Raw genomic sequence first — 20,249 nt, 5'->3', positions numbered from 1 at the left:
TATGTTAAACCCATTTAACATAGCGAGACAGCTTTAAAAAAAAGCAACGGAGAAAGGAAGATCTCCGTTACTTTTTTTACAGCTATCTCGCTATGTTAACCTCCTTTAACATAGCGAGACAGTGTCTAAACAGCAACGGAGATCTTGCGTTCTCCGTTGCTGTAAAAAAAGACTTATACTAATGGAAAAAGTCCGGGTGACCGGACCTTTTTCCATTAGTATAAGTCTGATTTACAACATGCACACTGACCAATCAGCGTGCACTTTTGGAATATTAATGGGGGGGGTCGTTGTATAATACTAAATATCAAACAGGACAAACCAAGGACAATACTGATTGCACCAGACTGCTCACGCCAACACTGGCACCCCTTCTTGCGCAGTGTGTCACTGCTGGCTCCATGGCACCTGCCTCAGACCCCTACCCTGCTGTCATAGCAGGAGGGCCAGATTCTGCATCCTCAGCTTCAAACCCTGAACCTGGCAGCCTGGCTAATTACCTAATCTCTGGGTTACCATCCCTCAGTAAACAAGTGTTGGATGTCATTTTGGAGGCAAGGAGGACTAGTACTAGAAAATCTTATGCTGAAAAATGGAAAAGATTCTGCGCCTGGAACCAAACTCAAGGGATGGCCACAGCATTTCCCAATTTACCTCAGAATCTTCAATACTTAACTGAGATGCTTCACAAGGGCCTTTCTTTTTCCTCCATCAAAATTCATGCCTCAGCCATTTCAGCTCATTACAACACAGAACCACCCCTCTTCTCTCATCCACTGCTCAAGCAGTTCCTCAGAGGGGCCAACAATTTAAGACCACCCAGGAGAGCCCCAGCTCCAGTCTGGGATGTTAACCTTGTATTGGAAACTCTACCTCCTTTTGAGCCAGCTGCAAGTGCAGAGTTAAAATTACTTTCTTGGAAAACAGCCTTCCTTTTAGCAATCACTTCAGCAAGAAGGGTATCTGAATTACAGGACCTTATGGCAGTGGAGCCTTTCCTCATCTTTCATGTGGACAGGGTGTCCATCAGGACAAATCCCTCTTTCATGCCCAAGGTAGTATCCAGTGTGGCTCTTAATCAGTCCATTCATTTACCAACCTTCTTTTCTAATCCACAGAACAAAGGGGAAACGGATACTACACTCCTTAGATGTGCACAGACCACTTAGATTTTCTTTGGACAGGACTAAACCTCAAAGGAAATCTGAACAACTGCTGGTAGCTTTTGCTGCAGGGGCAGAGGGGAAGGTCATTTCAAAGCAAACTGTTTCTAAATGGATAGACCATTGCATTCATTTCTGCTATAAGCACCATGGAAAACCTATCACACCGGGGATAAGACCACACTCAACCAGGGCTGCATCTACTTCTACAGCCTTTCTCAGAGGTGTCCCTACCAGGGACATCCTAGAAGCTGCTACCTGGAGTTCTGTACATACTTTCACCAAGAATTACCATTTACCAATTTTCTCTAAATCCAGAATGGCTTTGCCACTGCAGTCTTGCAGGGCCTTATAGCTGGTCCTAATGCTATCTAAATTCCTCCTCCCATCATTAGCTTTGGGAATCTACCCAAATGTGATGAGTGCAACAGTGAAACACAAAGAACATAGTACAGTTGTGTACACTTACCATAAATGTAGATGTTCAAGTGGATTCACTGTTGCAGTCCTGGTTACCCTCCCTCCAGCCCCCTGACATCTTTTGACCATACCTCTATTCTCCTTTACTATGCTTGAAAGCTTTTTGGTGTATTTGCTTTGTTGTTGGAGGTATAAATTTGCATATATATACTTAATCGCTTCCCATTAGGGGGGCACCTGACATCTGGGGCAAGAAAAACTGATGTAATGGCGTCATCTGCATGCTTTATACCCCTGACTACCTGATGTCATGGAAGATGGGACATCAACCGACACAGGACCCAAGACTTTGATAATCAGGCCGACTGAGGGCTACTGCAAGCAGATAACCCAAATGTGATGACTGCAACAGTGAATACACTCGAACATCTACATTTATGGTAAGTGTACACAACTGTACTTTCTCCCTTTTTTTTTTGCCAGTCTGTTGTCTTTTTCTTTATTCATGACTACAGAACATGCTTATTTTGGCTTGTATTATTTTATGCTCTCCTTTCTAGATGTAGCCTGTTCTCATTTACAAGTTCAGTAGATCTGATGGTATTGATCAAGGAAAAGTTCTCTGTGACATCTGTTTCTGTCACCTGTAGCAAGTCTTAGAAAAACACTGTAAGAAGTATGACATCATTCATTATCAGCGAGAGAGAGGTTACCCTCTCGAGCGCAGTCTGGAAAACTCTTATTTACTTGGACTGCCAGCAAAGAACTGAGAGTCTTTCTCCCTCACTTTAGTAAGTAACAGTCATAGATCCACTTCAAAACCTCTGAATGGCAGATTCCCAGAGACTGCCTCACTAAGCATCAATAATTTCAGGCAGTTGTCCAGTCCCAGGTGCTGAACTTTGCGGCCATTCCTTTTCAGTCTTGAATAACTTTGGTTTATATGGCACCACATTGTGTACCCTGCTAAACTGCATGCATAAGATAAGATGTCTACTCTAACAACCCAGAGAATTTTACCTCTGCTGGTTCATGTCTCTTTTTGCTCCCAGAGTAGGTTGCTACATTGTAAACCCCCTGCAGTACTCAAGCGACAGGGATATTTTTTATGCTCTGTGTTTTATTTGCATATTTTTCTTGAGTAGTGACCAGTATCGTGCCATTGTAAAAGATCGGCTTGTGGTGTTTTAGGTAGTATCTAGAAAGCAGCTGGCTAACTCCATTTGCATAGAGGAGGGCAAAACCAGTGTTGCCTGGTGCTAAAAATCCCTTGAAGGAGGGTCACTGATGCAAAGCTAGCCCTTTAGTTGGTATTCTGCCTCCAAGCCACACAGGCAGTAGCCCTTACTTTGGGTGCATTTGACTATGCAGTCACACAGGGAGAGCATAGTGTCACCTGAGGTGCCATAATCACTCATTCCCCAACTAGGGGACGGACTGAACGCTGTACCATCTCTCTCATTGTTAAGATGCCACCAATATGGCTGTCTGAATGGATGTCCGTTTGGACTGTTGAATGGGTTAAAGTCCAGCCAGAGGAGGCTTGATGGTCATTGGCTATGGTGACAGACTTCACATTTAAAACCTAGAAAGCAGCTTTCAGATGCTGAATCACTGTCACCACAAAATCTAGTGATCCTCTCTAAATGAAGTAAATATTACAGGTGAGTACTTCAAAATCACTGTAGTTTTTGTCTGCAGCAAGATCCTTCACAGTGTTGTACTGATACTTTGATGCAACCACAAGGCCATATGCATGCTGAGTTTAACAGTATTCTTTTACATTAAGCTTCTACTGATGAACTGATGTAAAGGCCTGGAGATAGCTGTCCCTTTGCAGGAATGGAGATTATTCATGGAGTCTGATTTCCACTGCTTAATAAGTCAGTGCTTAGAACAGGTTTCCGTTATTTTGACATATCACTCCTAGGAGCCATCAGAGTCTTTTTCGGGCATCTTTATTTCCATAAACGTTTTGGTTGGTCAGCAGATTAGCTTTACGCATTGTTCCATATGAATTATCTTTCTAGAGTGCACAGTCAGCTTGTTGGGGCACAGTTTTGTTCCACATCATCTTATATTTCCTCGAACATGTCATTGTACGCATTTCTGAGCGCACCCTGTCTAACAGTAAAACAAGGCCTCCTGAATCTCAAGAACATCAGCCTTAGTAAGATTTTGTGCAGTGTTAACTAGCTTTTTCATTGCAGCAGTTACTGTACAGGACGTCACCTGACCCTGTAGTACCAGAAGCTGTATTTGTTTCACAGTAGCACATATTGTAGCATTTCCTGACTTTTCCTTTTCCTGGTCCTGTTAGTGTAGGAACTGCTGCTGTATGTACAGTTTCAATTTGTGCAGTAGTTGAGGTTTTCAGAATTGCAGAACATTGAGTGTGAATGTGAGAGTAGTACATTCTAAGTCTGAGATTATGGTATCCTAAGGCACGGCAGTCTCATTCAATATATATTAAGTAGCAGAGGTTTATAGAAGTGCCACACTTCTGGTTCCAGGTCACTTAGTTTGCATCTGGCAAGCCAGTGGCAGAATGAGACTTAGGTTTGCTGTACCTCGTACACATTGATATGTTACTGTCTGTTTTAAAGTGGGAACAGTCCTTGGCATCCTTATTACCTGAGCTACAAACAGCCTCTCATATTCTTTTAGCTGAAATGAGCTTATACAGTTAGGAAAGGTCCAATAGATTTCCATTCCTCCTCTGGTCATGGTTTTTCAGACTTACAAAAATGTATTTTTCATATAAACTGTTTACTGTGTTTGTCTAGAATATTGGCACAGTAACATCTCAAAAACTATAAATTCAAAACTAAATTGCTTAAATGTCACCTATTTTTGTTTTACATCAAGTGCTACAATGCAGTTTTACTTAAACAAAAGTTGTCTGGTGTCCTCTGCCTCGATGTGGTGCTCCGTTTCCCAACATTAGCTGAAATTTTGATATTTATTGGAACACAGAGCTCGTCCAATTCCAATTTTAAATCTGTGCTACTTTTTATATTTAATTGTACACTTTAATCAGATTCAGCTCACTGATATTGCTGTCAGTAACAGTAGGTAATAAAGATTAAAATACAAAAATGTGGGCATGTGTGGGAGATTCTTCAGAAAACAACATAATGCTTGCTTGACACCATCTGCTTCTAGATTTTTCTCCATTAATTGTACTTCCTGACAACTTTGAGGAAATTTAGGCCTGTTCATAAGTGCTCCAGCAGATGACACATTGTTGCAATTTTCATATTTATCTTCCAAATGTATTTAAGTTGTGTAGCATTACCCTTGTGGCAAAGTTGGTCCTTTTTATCTGTAATCAGTTGAATCTGACTTCATGTAAATTTCTTCAGTAATTGATGCAACAGTAGTGTTAACACCAAAAATGTATTTAATGCTGATTTGCTTCACACAGAGATAGTCTACACATGCAGTTAATACCAGTAATTTGATGTTGGCTTGTATATAGGTGCTGTTTAACAGCTTGAAGGCTAGCACCGCATTATGAAGATCAGTTTAGTACTACATATAAATGTACCCTTTTTGAAATTCAGTACTGTGATCTGATAATGAAATCTGTTTGTCTTTGGTTATATCATCAGAGTTTGAATATGCCTTTGACCAGTAATTTTTTTCCAGCAATACAATGTTGAAGGTATTGAACGAACTACCTATATCCAATTCTTAAAACAAGTCTTCTGCAGGATTTCTACTGCTTTATCCCTTATTATCATAGCAGGTGCTGGCTTTATCCTTGTACAGCTCTGCGACTAGTTACTGAATTACCATTTCATTCTCCAGCTTTGATGTGGTGTTCTGTTGCCGAATGCAGGTGGCACATTGTAGTTGGCTGGTGACAGGGGGGGGGGGGTGCTGTTCCATGTCTTCGCTGTTTTGTTTGTTTGACCTTTAGAGGTCGATCAACTAGCATTTGATGTTATCAGCTTTCGATAAGCTGATGTAGACCCATGACACATTACAACAATTTACTGCACTTCATGGTGGCCATTACAGTGCGGTGTTCTCTCCTAGACTACAGGTAGTGCTTTATTGTTTGCAACCATCCTCTGCTGCCAGTGTCAGATCTCTGTCAGTATGAGCAAGGTGATATGTTTCAGTACTTTACTGCAATTATCATGTCGCTCCAACAGCAGACTTCGGCAAAGGAAAAGACCTGACAGTTGCACAGATCCACAGGTGTAACGGAGAAGTTGAATAATTATATGAGTTATATAAAAAAAAATTAAATAAGATTGACATTTTTTCCTAGCCGGTTTTCTCACATAAGCAGTCTTTAATGTTACTGTTACATTCACTTCTTGTTAAAACTGCCATTGCTAACAACCTGTTGCTCCCCAAATTACATGAAGGATTTTCAGACTGACTTTGTTGTTAAATGTCTTTTCTATACTTGCCTACTAAATATGTTCAGTATGTTTGGTAATACTTTAGTGATACTGCATTATTTATTTACTCTATTTTTTGCCCAGCTGGTTGTCAGAGTTTTCCAATGTATCAGTTATCATGCTGTTGCAGTGACTTTTATGGTACAGTAGAAATTCATGTAATGAAACTTGGTGCTTATGTTAGAATAACAGTCGTTTGTGAGCCTAAATCCTGCTTTAGGCCCATATTCAGGATAAGAAATATCCGTTTGAATCAACCAGATGATAAGCTTGAGAGGCAGAGGAAACAAAAGATCTAGAGGAGGAATTGAGCAGCTGGTAGCCATCTTTTTCATCCCAGGAAGTGGGGAGGGCATGGGAGTCCTTGTTACTGTTGTGCTACCCCCCCCCCCCCCAGGTGGCAGCTTGAGGAACAGCATGTTGGACTGGCACACAGCCCTGTGCATACAAGTCATCTAGACACTACATTGGGTTGAGTTTTGCATGGCTGTCTATATGAGCCTGGCTTCCCCAAGACATTGCATGAATGCAAGTCTGAGATGTACCATAAGGTAGAAAGGCTCCCCTCTCCCACTAATGATGTTCTGCCTAGTCATTCCCACCACTTGCAGCCACTAGCACTGTCAAAATTGTTGGGTGAGTACCAGTTGTAATTATAGGAAGATGTTAGATGGGAAAGAATTAAGGGTGATGGGGTATTTTGATAGGATAAAGAATAGAAATAGTGGAGTTAAAAAAAAAAAAAAAAAAAAAATGTTCAGCTGTACACACACCTGAGCAGAGTAAATTACCCATCAATGGATTTTTGCAGGTAAATATGCTGGTGCTGGAGGTTGTCGATTGTGTTTCTGCTTTACCATAACCATGGAGAAAGAGTAGATAACTTAATTTATCTTCCATCATTATGGAGGATTGAATTTGACTCTTAGTCATAATCTGACCTTGTAAGTCAAATGAATAACTCTCCTCCTCTCTTTCTCTTTCCTTCTTTTAGTCATCTTTAGTGACTTTTCAGTGAATCTTCATCTCCCTCATGAAAATGTGAAAAAGGCAAACATCCCCAGGCCCAGGCTGTACATTTCTTAATTGATGGACAGCTTTGGTTTGCCTTAATATTAAGATTTCTGGTAATGTACCCCTAAAACATGAACTGCTCATAATGTGATGTCTGTGAGTAACACCAGTTAAGACTGTTGCAAGTCTGATATTAGTTTTTGATGCCTGCAGCAGAGATGAGTTCCATAAGAGGAATATGCTTCAGCTGTCATCCTCATAAGTAATGACACTGAATACTTTAAATAACTTTTCATTTGCGAACAAGAATCATTACAAACCATGTTTGTGATGCAGTCAGTTTCTCTGTGGTATCAGCAGCTATTGCTGTGACTAATGGAAGTCATAACTCAGAACATTTAAAGAAGTTAAGGAAGTTGTAGTAGATACTCCCATTAAAAAGTCTCTTCCCGTTAGCCACTTTGCTTGTGCCCCCCCCCCCACATTGGCTATGTTAGTCCCCGTATTCCACCCATTGTAAGCATTCCGTATCTCTCCATAGAGGAGGTCTCCATTTTCTAATTAGGTATTAACCTTCCTCTTGCTCATTTTTTGAGCTTGTGCTGGAGGATGAAAGCCTGTGACTGCACAGAAGTCATCTTGCTGGGCTTAAAATTTCTGTGTCCTATTTTCTCTTCCCCTCTGATGGACGGTCAGCACAGTGAAGGGCTTGCTATACCAGGCCCAGTGTGTGCATGCATGTATCCACAGCCCTGTGGCCTGATTGATGCTGCTGTTTGTCTTGTCTGCTGCTTGCCTTCAACCAGTTGGTACACTGTCCCCACTCTCACCCTAGGTCATATCTCTCAACCTGACGCACTGAAAATAGAAACAGTGACCTTGAAAAGTAGGTGCATCCAGTGAAAAATCTGGACTTTTATTTGGCATAAAGGTTGAATACCAGGTAGCTCACATCTCTTCTACTTCCAGTAGGAATGTGGGTTACTACACAGAAACACGTTTTTAAACAAATCGGCGTGTGACAAAAATGACGGAAAATGAGCACATTTCCAAAGACAGATTGTAAAATATGTAGACTTCAATTAACCGTACTTCAAAATACTACCATACCAGGTCATTTACTTTTACTTCTGAAAAGGCAGCTGTAATATGTGTTTCCTCTTTAACTAAATTGTTGGTATCACTAATATGTTGGTCATGTAGTATGTTTTTTCTGTGTACTAGACAGTATCAAAAATCATGTTTCTATGAAGGAGTAAATCAAACCTAAAAATAGGGGCATACCTCCAAAAATTGATACATCATTTGCAGGTTAAATTAGCCCTGAAAATAGGAACATTCCTCCAAAGTAAGGACATTAGAAAGGTCTGTCTTAGATGGGCAAGCCAAGTACAGGCAAGCCCTGCAAAAAATGCTTTGATTTTTTTTTTTATTACAGTTTCATTTTACATTTTGTGATCAAAAAAATTAATGAAATCTAACTTGAGCTACAGTTATTCAGTTTAAAGCATCTGTCTGGACTGAATTCTACCAGAGATTACTGAGTGATTTGGAAAAAGAGAATTACACTGTCAACAGTGAAGCAAAATTTGCAATACTGCTGCACTTCTGTGTTTTATAATCTTTCCTACAGTCAAAAGGTCCTCTTCTAGGAAATGTCTGTTTAATAGCAGCATTTAGACTGCAGATAAAACACTGCATCTCATAACTAGTTCAACAATTGTTTATTGGACGGCCTACAGCTCCTGCTATCTGATGTCTCCCATTTTTTAAGGATGGCTTATGCCTGTCCTTTGCAGTGGTTGTTTCCCATTCTTCCTGTGAGATAATCCTTCATTCAAGGCTTAACGTTTCTAGTTCTTTTTCTTTCTTTCAGTAAGAGGTGTGACACATTCCACTGTATACATTTGTTTTGCTTATCCATATGAAAAGCATAATTTGTAAGTATTTAATGTTCCGTGCATTCCATACATAAAGTTGAAGTAAATGCAGTTTCATTTTGGGTTTTTTCCCCTCATATCCCCCTTGACAATGGGCTAGTTCCAAGTAGAACCAAAATAAGTGCTTAACTAGTCTGTTTTTCCTAATTATTTATGTTGTTTTAGAAGCAGCAGTATGTTTGGAAGAGAGAATAGAGGAAAGAGGTGACTTTTGTTCCTTGATGCGGACATTTACTTATCTGAAAGCTGTGTTTTACAAAGAAGTATAACATATGGTGGTATTGTTTGCTTGTTCCAGGAATTGTTCATGAAAATATAAGAATGGGCTCAGATGGAGAGAGTGACCAAGCATCAGGAACATCTAGCGACGAAGTTCAGTCTCCTGTTAGAGTAAGAATGCGAAACCATCATCACCGCAGAATTTCAACAGAGGTACGTAGACTAACCAGCAGTTTAAACAGGCTTTAGCCACAATTCTGAAATGATTACTTAGTGCTGATGCTTGCATGTAGTTACAGGGCCTGGTTTTAGTAACGTTTCCTATTCTATGTGGAAAGTTTATTCAGGATGTATAAATAACACAAACCAGGTTCATATAAAATTACAAGACCTGCAATTTCCATTTAGGCAGTGTTGTTCTAGAGATTAAACAATGATAAGTTCTGTTCCTTTTGTTTCCACATTTCTATAATCAGGTTTACATGCTATGCATTGCAGTCTTCTGTCAGCTGGAAAAAACATTTAAAAATACCATACCAAAAGCATTTAAAAAAATACCATACCGCGTACAGTTCTGATGTCATAGTTGTGAATGTAATATTTTATATTAACTTACCATAGTAGCACCAGAGGGCTTGCGACTTCAGGATTTGCTGGAAGTGATTTGTAGCGTGTGCCTTAAGAATACTGATGCACGCCTGTAGTAGCCTTAAAAATGGCAGCAGCATTGTAAGGCTTGAGTGATTTATAATTTGTTTTGTGCACTTGAGAGGTCACAGCATCCTTATTTGTGCACCTGTATGTATTTGAGGTCTTGTGCTATAGTGTATGACTAATTGTTTTAATATTTCTGTTTGTGTATTGTCATAAACTCTGCAGAGAACAATGTTTAATGCATCCTATTCATGTGTGTGCTGGAAGGGGGTACTGGGATTTCTGAAACTAATGTATGTTTGTTTGGAGTTATGCAAATCATTGTTATCCCAGCACAATGGTGGTTAATTGATTTAAAAAGATTTCATTGGCATCTACTGTACAAATGCTCAGAGAAAATTAACTTTCACGTACATCTTTGATGAACTATTTTGCGCACTGCATTCTGTTGTAACAAAAGTACAGGTTTAATTTTTGTCATGCCTCTCCGCTCTATCAAGGGTTATAATTGGGAAAAAAATGTACTTCAGACCAGCCTACCTTACCCAGTTAATAAACAAATGACATCTGCATACTGCTGCTCAACACTGAGCTGAAATGTTTTAGGGGGGAGAGAATGTGGGGGGGGGGGACCATGAAAGTGAGATATAGTGCTTTTCTCACCATCATCCATTAATGTATCACCATCACACACCCTGTCTTTCTTTTTGCTTCCTGCCCTGCTGGTGACATCTCCATTTACAGGACTACTTCCAGGCAGAGATGGTTGCAGCACTAGTGGTACCATGGGAATGAAATCTAGAGTCCCAATTTTTGTTGTTGGATTTCCTCACAGATTATGTGCAGCTTGGCTGTTTTGCATCCTTGTATTTCCTTAACTATGTCTAGGAAGAAAAGAATTAGGAAAATTTTAGTTCAGCTATCAGTTTGACACTGCTCCACTGCATGCAGTTTATTGGACTTGTCCGTAGTTGTTTAAGATTAACTTCAACAGCTGTAACTGGAAAGTGGCCGTTCCACCTAGTGTACATACCTTACACTAGTAAATATTACAGTAGTGCTGAAGAAAGGCTGGGGTAAAAAAACTGTATGCATGCGTATGTATGTGTATGTATGTGTGTGTGTGTGTGTGTATATATGTGTGTATATATATATATATATATATATATATATATATATATATATATATATGGGTTCCTATCTGTTGATCGAACTGTCATTACATCGACACTCACCTCTTCGACACGAAAACATCGACTCTTCATATCATCGAAATGTCAGGTAAGCGATCCTCCCCCTCGCAGGACCCATGGTAGCACTTGTGGCTATATTGCGAAGTAAATCACAACGTTGTCTAGGGAAATTGTAGGTAGTGACGTGAACCATACGCGTTGTAGCAGAAAAACAAGTGCTACCATGGGTCCTGCGAGGGGGAGGATCGCTTACCTGACATTTCGATGATATGAAGAGTCGATGTTTTTGTGTCGAAGAGGTGAGTGTCGATGTAATGACAGTTCGATCAACAGATAGGAACCCATATATATATATATATATATATATATATATATATATATATATATATATGAGAGAAAGAGAGATGCTGTAACCATGGCAAGTTAAATGAGGAATGTGTTAGTTTTTTGCACCATGTAGAGTCCCTTAATTTTTGTTATCTAGTTATCTCTCTGGCTAACACAAGATTTGTGATGTGCAGCTTTTAATGTAAGTATTTTTCAGTAGTCGCCATTGCTCATGTCCTAAAACTGTTAGGTACAGCTTAAAAAGGAATATATGGTAGAATGCCAATTGCTAGAAGGCTTTGGGGTGTAATCCTTTTTTTTTTCTGACATTTTCAAAGACAACTTCAGCAGCACTGTAGATAAATGCTGTCTACAGTTCATTGCACACACAACTTTAGATGCAAGCAGATTTGGAGCAAAACTCTGTGGTAGAGGAATGAAAGTGACGTTCTGAAAGCATGCCCTTTTCTTTAAGGGTAGGTAAGTATGTGGACTACTTTGGAACATTACTGCATTGAGTGTGAACTAGTGACCATGTCTGTTGGAGTTACTCGAGAAGGGAAGGATGGTAATAGAAGTTGTCACAGTCTCGCTTTAATGTTCATGCTAATATCATGGACCCACCTTGATGGGTTAGAAATTGGTTCAGACTTCTGCCAGATGTTCATCGTATTTCACTGTTGCAGTCATTACACTTGGGTTATCCTGCTGGCAGGCTACCCGCAGTCAGCCTGAATTCGAAAGTCCTGGTCTGGCGTCGGTTGCTGTCGCCTCTTCCCTGACGTCAGTGCGCCAGGGGTATACAAGATGCAGCTGAAGCCATTTTCTTCAGTCTTTCTTGCCGCGCAGTGCCTGAAGCAAAAGCAGTTCGCAAGTGCCGGTCGGCCAACTCCTGAGATTTTTGAAATTGAATTTGAGATCCGAAGTCTTCAATAAAGCTAAGTAACCCCATTGGGGAAACTTTTTCTTGCTCTAGACCGATGTCAGTAAAAGTTAATTGTATTTCTTGTGGGAAATACCTCATAAGGATTTTCATTCTTACTGTATTCCTTGCCATGGCCCTGACCATGATGTTGCTAGTTGTCAGTTTTGTGCTAGATTCAACCAGCGCACTATTAAGCGTTGGTTCGATTTTGCTTTACATTACTTTGGCCGAAGGTTTAACTATATAATGCTGTCGGAACAACTGACGACCAGAGTTCATAAAAAGCGCAAGGACAAAGAAAAGGACAGGCATCAGAGGTCCAAAACCGACTAGGAAGCCTCTTCTAGGCCAGTCACCGATTCGCCGGTTCTCAGTGAGGTGCTTTCGCAGCCCCTGACACCCGCTACCTCAGAGCCACAGGCCGCCTCCAACTCCCACGTGGAGACAACTAGGCCTGTGGAAACTCAAGGTATTGGGCCTATGGAAACTATTCCCTCAGATGGGTCTGGAGCCGCTGAGCAGGCATCAACTTCTGAGGGTGTTTTCAGACCTACACAGCTTACTATCAAGACCAATTCAGCAGCCAAGGCAAAGTCTACAACACCTTTAAAGACAAAGAAACAAGTACAGCATTCTCCTGGACAGTCATCCATGCCTAAGAAACAGATGCTTAAAATGGCTGAGAACCTAATTACTTTGATCAGGGGATCCCATCCCCCTCCTGATAAAAGGCCTAGGCAAAACACTGACTATGACTCCTCTGACCAGGTTTCTATTTCTTCTGATTCCTCTTCAGAACAAGGATATTCTCTTCCTCCCTATGAGGACTCTGATGCTGAAGAATCTATCCCTTCATCCTCTCCTCCTGAGGACTACTCTTTTGGGGAAACCCTGCACACCATGAGGGAGCATTTCCATTGGGAGAGCCAGGATTATTCAGAATCCAAGAAAAGGCTCAGAGACTTTCTTTTATTGCCTCAGCACAGACCTCTTGCTATTCCTCCTGTGCTAGATATTGTTGATGTATTTTCTGAATCCAGTTTGTCTCCTGATTCTTTACCTCCTGCACCAGTTAAGCCAGATAGGTACTACAGGGTTCCAGACTCATAGGTTCATAGGTTCATACTAGGCTATCTGCCCTAGGACATTTATAAGCCTAGCCAGAGTGTGTTTGGCTTTCGCCACCCATTTTAAATTAATTTTACTATGCCTTTTTTTGAGGTTAGTATACTGTGCCTCTGTCTAACAGTGACACAGAAGTGATAGCCGGGGTAAACCTACAATCTCCCATCCACTCATCAAGATTCCTCTTGAAGAGAGTCAATATGGGACTCTGCCTAACCTGGACTGGGATTTTATTCCAGAGTGAAGGGCGCCTCTGGGTTATGAATCTGTCCCTCCAGCATGTCCTATTTATTTCACTGCTGAGGTTCAAGTCTCTCGAGCGCGTAGCTCGATGGGATTTGGATTTTCTGAGGTGCAGCATGTCCATTAATTCCGGGTTGGACATGGCTTTATACGTCAGGCACAGATCGCCTCTGAGTAGGCGGTATGCCACTGAGTAGAGCTGGAGTTTCTTTAATCGGGCAGCATATGGCATCTGTTTGAGCCCTTTGATCCTCTTGGTGAGGTACTTTTGGGGTCTTTCCAGTTGCTGCAGGTGTCCGGTAAGGTACATCCCAAAAGGGGCATTGTACTCAATTATGGGCCTGATGAGGGATGAGTAAAGAGGTACGATGACTTCCCCTGATCTAGATGTGAATCCCTTCATGATTAGGTGGGCTATATAAAATGTTTTTCTAACCACTTTGGCCACGTGGTTGTCAAATAAGAGATTGCTATCAACTTGGGTCCCCAGGTCCCTAATGACTTATTCTGTACTTAATGGATTACCACCTATGTGGTAATTTGTGGGCACTTTGTTTTTGCCAAAGGGGACGACTCTACACTTTTTGGCGTTTAGCTTGAGGCCATGGCTCTGGCACCAGTTGTCTGTTTCTATGAGGCCCTTTTGGAGGATGCTTGTGTCGGCTGGAGAGTTGATTATGGCGCCCAGTTTGCAGTCATCTGCGAACTTGGTCAGCCAGAGTCCTTCCGTGTTGGCCTGTACAGCCGAGAAATATATACCGAACAAGAGAGGTCCCAGGACTGAGCCTTGTGGGATGCCACTTGTAACTGGTTTGGAGTCTGACATGGTTCCAGCAATTCTAACCATGTGGGTTCTGTCCTTGAGCCAGTTTGCAACCCATCTAGTGACATAGGGGTTTATATTTAAGCTGGTGAGATTATCTATAATGCCCGAGTGGGGTATTGTATCGAAGGCTTTTGCGAGGTCCAGGTAGGCTGTGTGGACCACCTTCCCCTCATCAATGGCCTTGGTGACTGTTTCAAAGAAATCGACCAGGTTTAAGAGGCAGGATCTGCCCTTAACAAAGCCAAACTGGGTAGGATCCAGTGTCTGTAGGTCCCCAATATCTTTATTTATGAGGTCCATGATGATCCTTTCCATAGCTTTGCAGACCAAGCTAGTCAGGCTTATGGGGCGATAGTTTCCAGGGATCCGTTGAGGCACCACCTTTGTGGAGAGGGACCACTGTTGCTGTACGTCACTCTTTGGGTACATATCCTGTAGTAAGGCTAAGATTGAACAGTAGTTTTATGTTTGGGTTTAGCTCTTCTTGGAGTTCATGTAGGTCGCAGCCTGGGACACCATCTGGTCCCATTGATGCTGTGTTTTTTGCTTTGGAGAGGGCGGCTCTTACCTGAGCATCTGAGATGTCAGGGGGGTAGCACTCTGTTGGGATAGATATTTGCCCTTTTGGTGGGGAGAGGGGGGAGAAGTTTGCACTGAACCTGTCAGCTAGGATGTTGGCAATGTCTGTGGGCTCAATGTATTTTTTGTCATTTTGGACTAATTCTGAGCATATCTGGGAATTCCCACCCAGGTTCCTAACATAACTAAAGAAAGCCTTGTGGTTATCCTTAGTATCCTGTGCAATTTTTCTCTCGAAGCTGGCCTTAGACGATTTTATGAGTGCTCGTAGTTTTTTGCTAATACTGATCAGAGATGCCTTCCCTTTATGGGATTTTGCTCTATCATGTAGTAGCTTCCTCCTTCTATTGTATAGTTTGTTTATGGCTGGGGTCCACCAGACAGGACGTCTGCCTTTGGAGGATTGGGTCTTGGTTTTATTTGGGATTGCATGATCCATGCATTCCTGAAGGTGTTCATAGAATGCGTTTATAAAGGATTCTGCGGTCTGGGCCGTATTTTCCACAGGCCTAGGGGCTTTGAAGGATTTCGCCTCGGTTTTGAGGCGTGTGAAATTTGCTTTAGAGAAGTTTTTCACTGTGGTTTTCTGGGCAGCGGGTGGGGTCCGGATGTGAATATCCAGTGAGATTAGTTTATGGTCTGATCTTACCAGTGAGGGATACACTTCTGGTCTGGAGCATAGTGTCCCCATGTTGGTGATGATCAGGTCCAGTATGTTTTCCCCTCTTGTGGGAGTGGTAACAAGTTGTTCCATAGCATTTGAGTTTATAAATTCTAGGAACCTTTGGGCTAGGGTGTTGGAGCTAGAGTAATGCTCCCAGTCTATGTTTGGGTAGTTGAAGTCACCCAATATAATGGTGTTTGGAGAGACCTTCATATTTTCCAGTATTCTCAGGAAGGCCAAGTGGGGGTCCTGTGTTTGGGAGGGTGGTCTGTAAGCAGGCTATAAACTGGAAGGCAGTTTTACCCACAGTGCACATGGATAGTCTCTGATGCTTCGTGCTGTGCCACCAACCTGGTGGTTTAAGTATTGGTGTCATTCAAAGGGGATCCAATGCCTGTCAGCCTGAGATGACATGCTCGACAAGCCACGATGCTTCGCTAGGGATGGCTTGCACCTGTCACCCCTGGGCTTTCGGATATTGGCAAAAGCTCTTGCCACCCCCATAGTGCCTTTTTTAGGCAAGGCTCAAAAGACAAACCCACCTCCATAGGTATCACAAGGGATAAGAAACTAAGAGTAATGCTACTCAGTGCCAGAAGTCTAAACCTCAAGATGCACGCACTCAAAACTCTCCTTAGCATGGAGAACATCGATATCTGTGCAGTAACAGAAACCTGGTTCAAGGCTCCCGAGAGCACCCCAGCACTACCAGGTTATACCTCATACCATGCTTTTCAGCCCCAAAACTTGGACCGAACCACAAAAGGAGGGGGAGTATCAATATTCGTCAAAGATACCCACACCTCCAGGTTGGTGGCACAGCACAAAGCATCAGAGACTATCCATGTGCAACTAACAGTGGGTAAAACTGCCTTCCAGTTTATAGCCTGCTACAGACCACCCTCCCAAACCCAGGAACCCCACTCGGCCTTCTTGAGAACACTGGAAAATATGAAGGTCTCTACAAACACTATTATATTGGGTGACTTCAACTACCCAAACATAGACTGGGAGCATTACTCTAGCTCCAACACCCTAGCCCAAAGGTTCCTAGAATTTATAAACTCAAATGCTATGGAACAACTTGTTACCACTCCCACAAGAGGGGAGAACAGACTGGTCCTGATCATCACCAACATGGGGGCTCTATGCTCCAGACCAGAAGTGTATCCCTCACTGGTAAGATCAGACCATAAACTAATCTCACTGGATATTCACATCCTGACCCCACCCCCTGCCTAGAAAACCACAGTGAAAAACTTCTCTAAAGCAAATTTCACACTCCTCAAAACCGAGGTGGAATCCTTCAAAGCCCCCGGGCCTGTGGAAAATACGGCCCAGACTGCAGAATCCTTTATAAACGCATTCTATGAACACCTTCAAGAATGCATGGATCATGCAATCCCAAATAAAACCAAGACCCAGTCCTCCAAAGGCAGGCGTCCTGTCTGGTGGACCCCAGCCATAAACAGACTGTACAATAGAAGGAGGAAGCTACTACATGATAGAGCAAAATCCCAAAAAGGGAAGGCATCTCTGATCAGTATTAGCAAAAAACTACGGGCACTCATAAAATCGTCTAAGGCCAACTTCGAGAGAAAAATTGCACAGGACACTAAGGATAATCACAAGGCTTTTTTTAGTTATATTAGGAGCCTGGGTGCGAATTCCCAGATATGCTCAGAATTAGTCCAAAATGACAAAAAATACACCAAACCCACAGACATTGCCAACATCCTAGCTGACAGGTTCAGCAAACTCCCCTCCCCACCAAAAGGGCAAATATCTATCCCAGCAGAGTGCTGTCCCCCTGACATCTCAGATGCTCAGGTAAGAGCTGCCCTCTCCAAAGCAAAAAACACAGCATCAGTGGGACCAGACGGTGTCCCGGGCTGCGTCCTACATGAACTCCAAGAAGAGCTAAACCCAAACATAAAACTACTGTTCAATCTCAGCCTTACTACAGGATATGTACCCAAAGAGTGGCATACAGCAACAGTGGTCCCTCTCCACAAAGGTGGTGCCTCAGCGGATCCTGGAAACTATCGCCCCATAAGCCTGACTAGCTTGGTCTGCAAAGCTATGGAAAGGATCATCATGGACCTCATAAATAAAGATATTGGGGACCTACAGACAATGGATCCTACCCAGTTCGGCTTTGTTAAGGGTAGATCCTGTCTCTTAAACCTGGTCGATTTCTTTGAAACAGTCACCAAGGCCATTGATGAGGGGAAGGTGGTCCACACAGCCTACCTGGACCTTGCAAAAGCCTTTGATACAATACCCCACTCGGGGATTATAGATAAGCTCACCAGCTTAAATATAAACCCCTATGTCACTAGATGGGTTGCAAACTGGCTCAAGGATAGAACCCACATGGTTAGAATTGCTGGAGCCATGTCAGACTCCAAACCAGTTACAAGTGGCGTCCCACAAGGCTCAGTCCTGGGGCCTCTCTTGTTCAGTATATATTTCTCGGAGGTACAGGCCAACACAGAAGGACTGAGCTGACCAAGTTCGCTGATGACTGCAAACTAGGCACCATAATCGACTCTCCAGCCGACACAAGCATCCTACAAAAGGGCCTCATAGAAACAGACAACTGGTGCCAGAGCCATTGCCTCAAGATAAATGCCAAAAAGTGTATAGTTATCCCCTTTGGCAAAAACAAAGTGCCCACAAATTACCACATGGGTGGTAATCCATTAAGTACGGAAGAAGTTATTAGGGACCCAAGTTGATAGCAATATCTCATTTGAAAACCACGTGGCCAAAGTGATTAGAAAAACATTTTATATAGCCCACCTAATCATGAAGGGATTCACATCTAGATCAGGGGAGGTAATCATGCCTCTTTACTCATCCCTCATCAGGCCCATAATTGAGTACAATGCCCCTTTTGGGATGTACCTTACCAGACACCTGCAGCAACTGGAAAGACCCCAAAAGTACCTCACCAAGAGGATCAAAGGGCTCAAACAGATGCCATATGCTGCCCAGTTAAAGAAACTCCAGCTCTACTCAGTGGCATACTGCCTGCTCAGAGGCGATCTGTGCCTGACGTATAAAGCCATGTCCAACCCGGAATTAATGGACATGCTGCACCTCAGAAAATCCAAATCCCATCGAGCTACGCCGAGAGACTTGAACCTCAGCACTGAAATAAATAGGACATGCTGGAGGGACAGATTCATAACCCAGAGGCTCCCTTCACTCTGGAATAAAATCCCAGTCCAGGTTAGGCAGAGTCCCTCACTGACTCTCTTCAAGAGGAATCTTGATGAGTGGATGGGAGATCGTAGGTTTACCCCGGATATCACTTCTGTGTCACTGTTAGACAGAGGCACAGTATATTAACCTCGAAAAAGGGCATAGCAAAATTAATTTAAAATGGGTGGCGAAAGCCAAACACACTCTGGCTAGGCTTATAAATGCTCTAGGGCAGATAGCCTAGTGTGAACCTATGAACCTGTGTGCATCTTCCTCCACTCTTGTATGTCACCCTATGCTCCTCCCTCTTGTTAAAATACGTATTCACCACAGCCATGTCCATCCTTTTTGCAAAATCCACTACCATCTGACCTTCTGCATTCCTTTGTTTAACACCATACCTACCCATCACTTCCTCATCCCCTCTGTTCCCTTCACCAACATGCCCATTGAAATCTGCTCCAATCACCACTCTCTCGCCCTTGGGTACAGTCATCACCACTTCATCCAATTCACTCCAAAATTTTTCTTTCTCATCCATTGCACACCCAACTTGTGGCGCATACACACTAACAACATTCATCATTACACCATCAATTTCCAGCTTCATAAACATCACTATATCCGACGCTCTTTTCACCTCCAAAGCACTCTCAGCATACTGTTCCTTCAGAATAAACTCCTACGCCATTTCTCCTCCCCATACACACCATGATAAAACAATTTGAACCCACCTCCGATACACATAGCATTACTCCCCTTCCATCTGGTCTCTTGCACACACAATATACCAACCATCCTTCTGTCCATCATATCAGCTAGCTCTCTCCCTATACCAGTCATACTGCCAATATTCAAAGTTCTGACCCTCACTACCACAGTCCTAACCTTTCTTCTCTCCTCCTGCCATGTCTTCCGCCTCTTCTCCTCCTTTGGCCAACAGTAGCCCAATTTCTGCCAGCACCCTGTAGGCTAACAATACTGGTGGCAGTCGTTGTTAACCCGGACCTCGATCGATCCGGTATAAAAATTTTTCTTGGTGACTGCATGAAATGTTTTGGCGAAATTTTACGCCGGATGCCCTTCTGACGCAGCCCTCCCCGTTTATCCGGGCTTGGGACCAGCACAAAGAAATGCACTGGCTTGTGCATCCCCAGTGGACTATCCCAGTCAACAAATGTAAAATAAATAAATAAAATCTTGCAGGAGGTGCTGAGTGGTGGTCAAAAGATGTCCAACATTCAAGAGAGTTCCCTCCAAACAGACCCTAACCTTAGATGACTATTCCTTACTTGGGTACTTCACTCAAAGGACCTCAAAGTCTGGGGA

At 42.6% G+C, this 20,249-nt stretch overlaps 1 protein-coding gene across 6 annotated transcripts in view; it reads left to right on the top strand.

Moving 5' to 3' along the window:
• Nucleotides 1–20,249, top strand: part of LOC122806846 (cyclin-dependent kinase 17-like) — a 2,140,137-nt gene that overhangs the window by 1,187,228 nt on the left and 932,660 nt on the right. For all 6 annotated transcript variants that reach the window (XM_044077605.1, XM_044077600.1, XM_044077601.1 and 3 more), the window contains one exon: nucleotides 9,254–9,387. In XM_044077605.1, coding sequence (XP_043933540.1) covers nucleotides 9,254–9,387 — 134 coding nt within the window. The remainder of the gene's footprint in view (nucleotides 1–9,253; nucleotides 9,388–20,249) is intronic.

Source organism: Protopterus annectens, chromosome 7.part0 (genome assembly GCF_019279795.1).
Source record: "Protopterus annectens isolate FY-2018-M chromosome 7.part0, PAN1.0, whole genome shotgun sequence".
In the NCBI taxonomy this organism is placed as follows: Eukaryota; Metazoa; Chordata; order Ceratodontiformes; family Protopteridae; genus Protopterus; species Protopterus annectens.
This window is presented reverse-complemented; position numbering and strand designations above follow the sequence as displayed.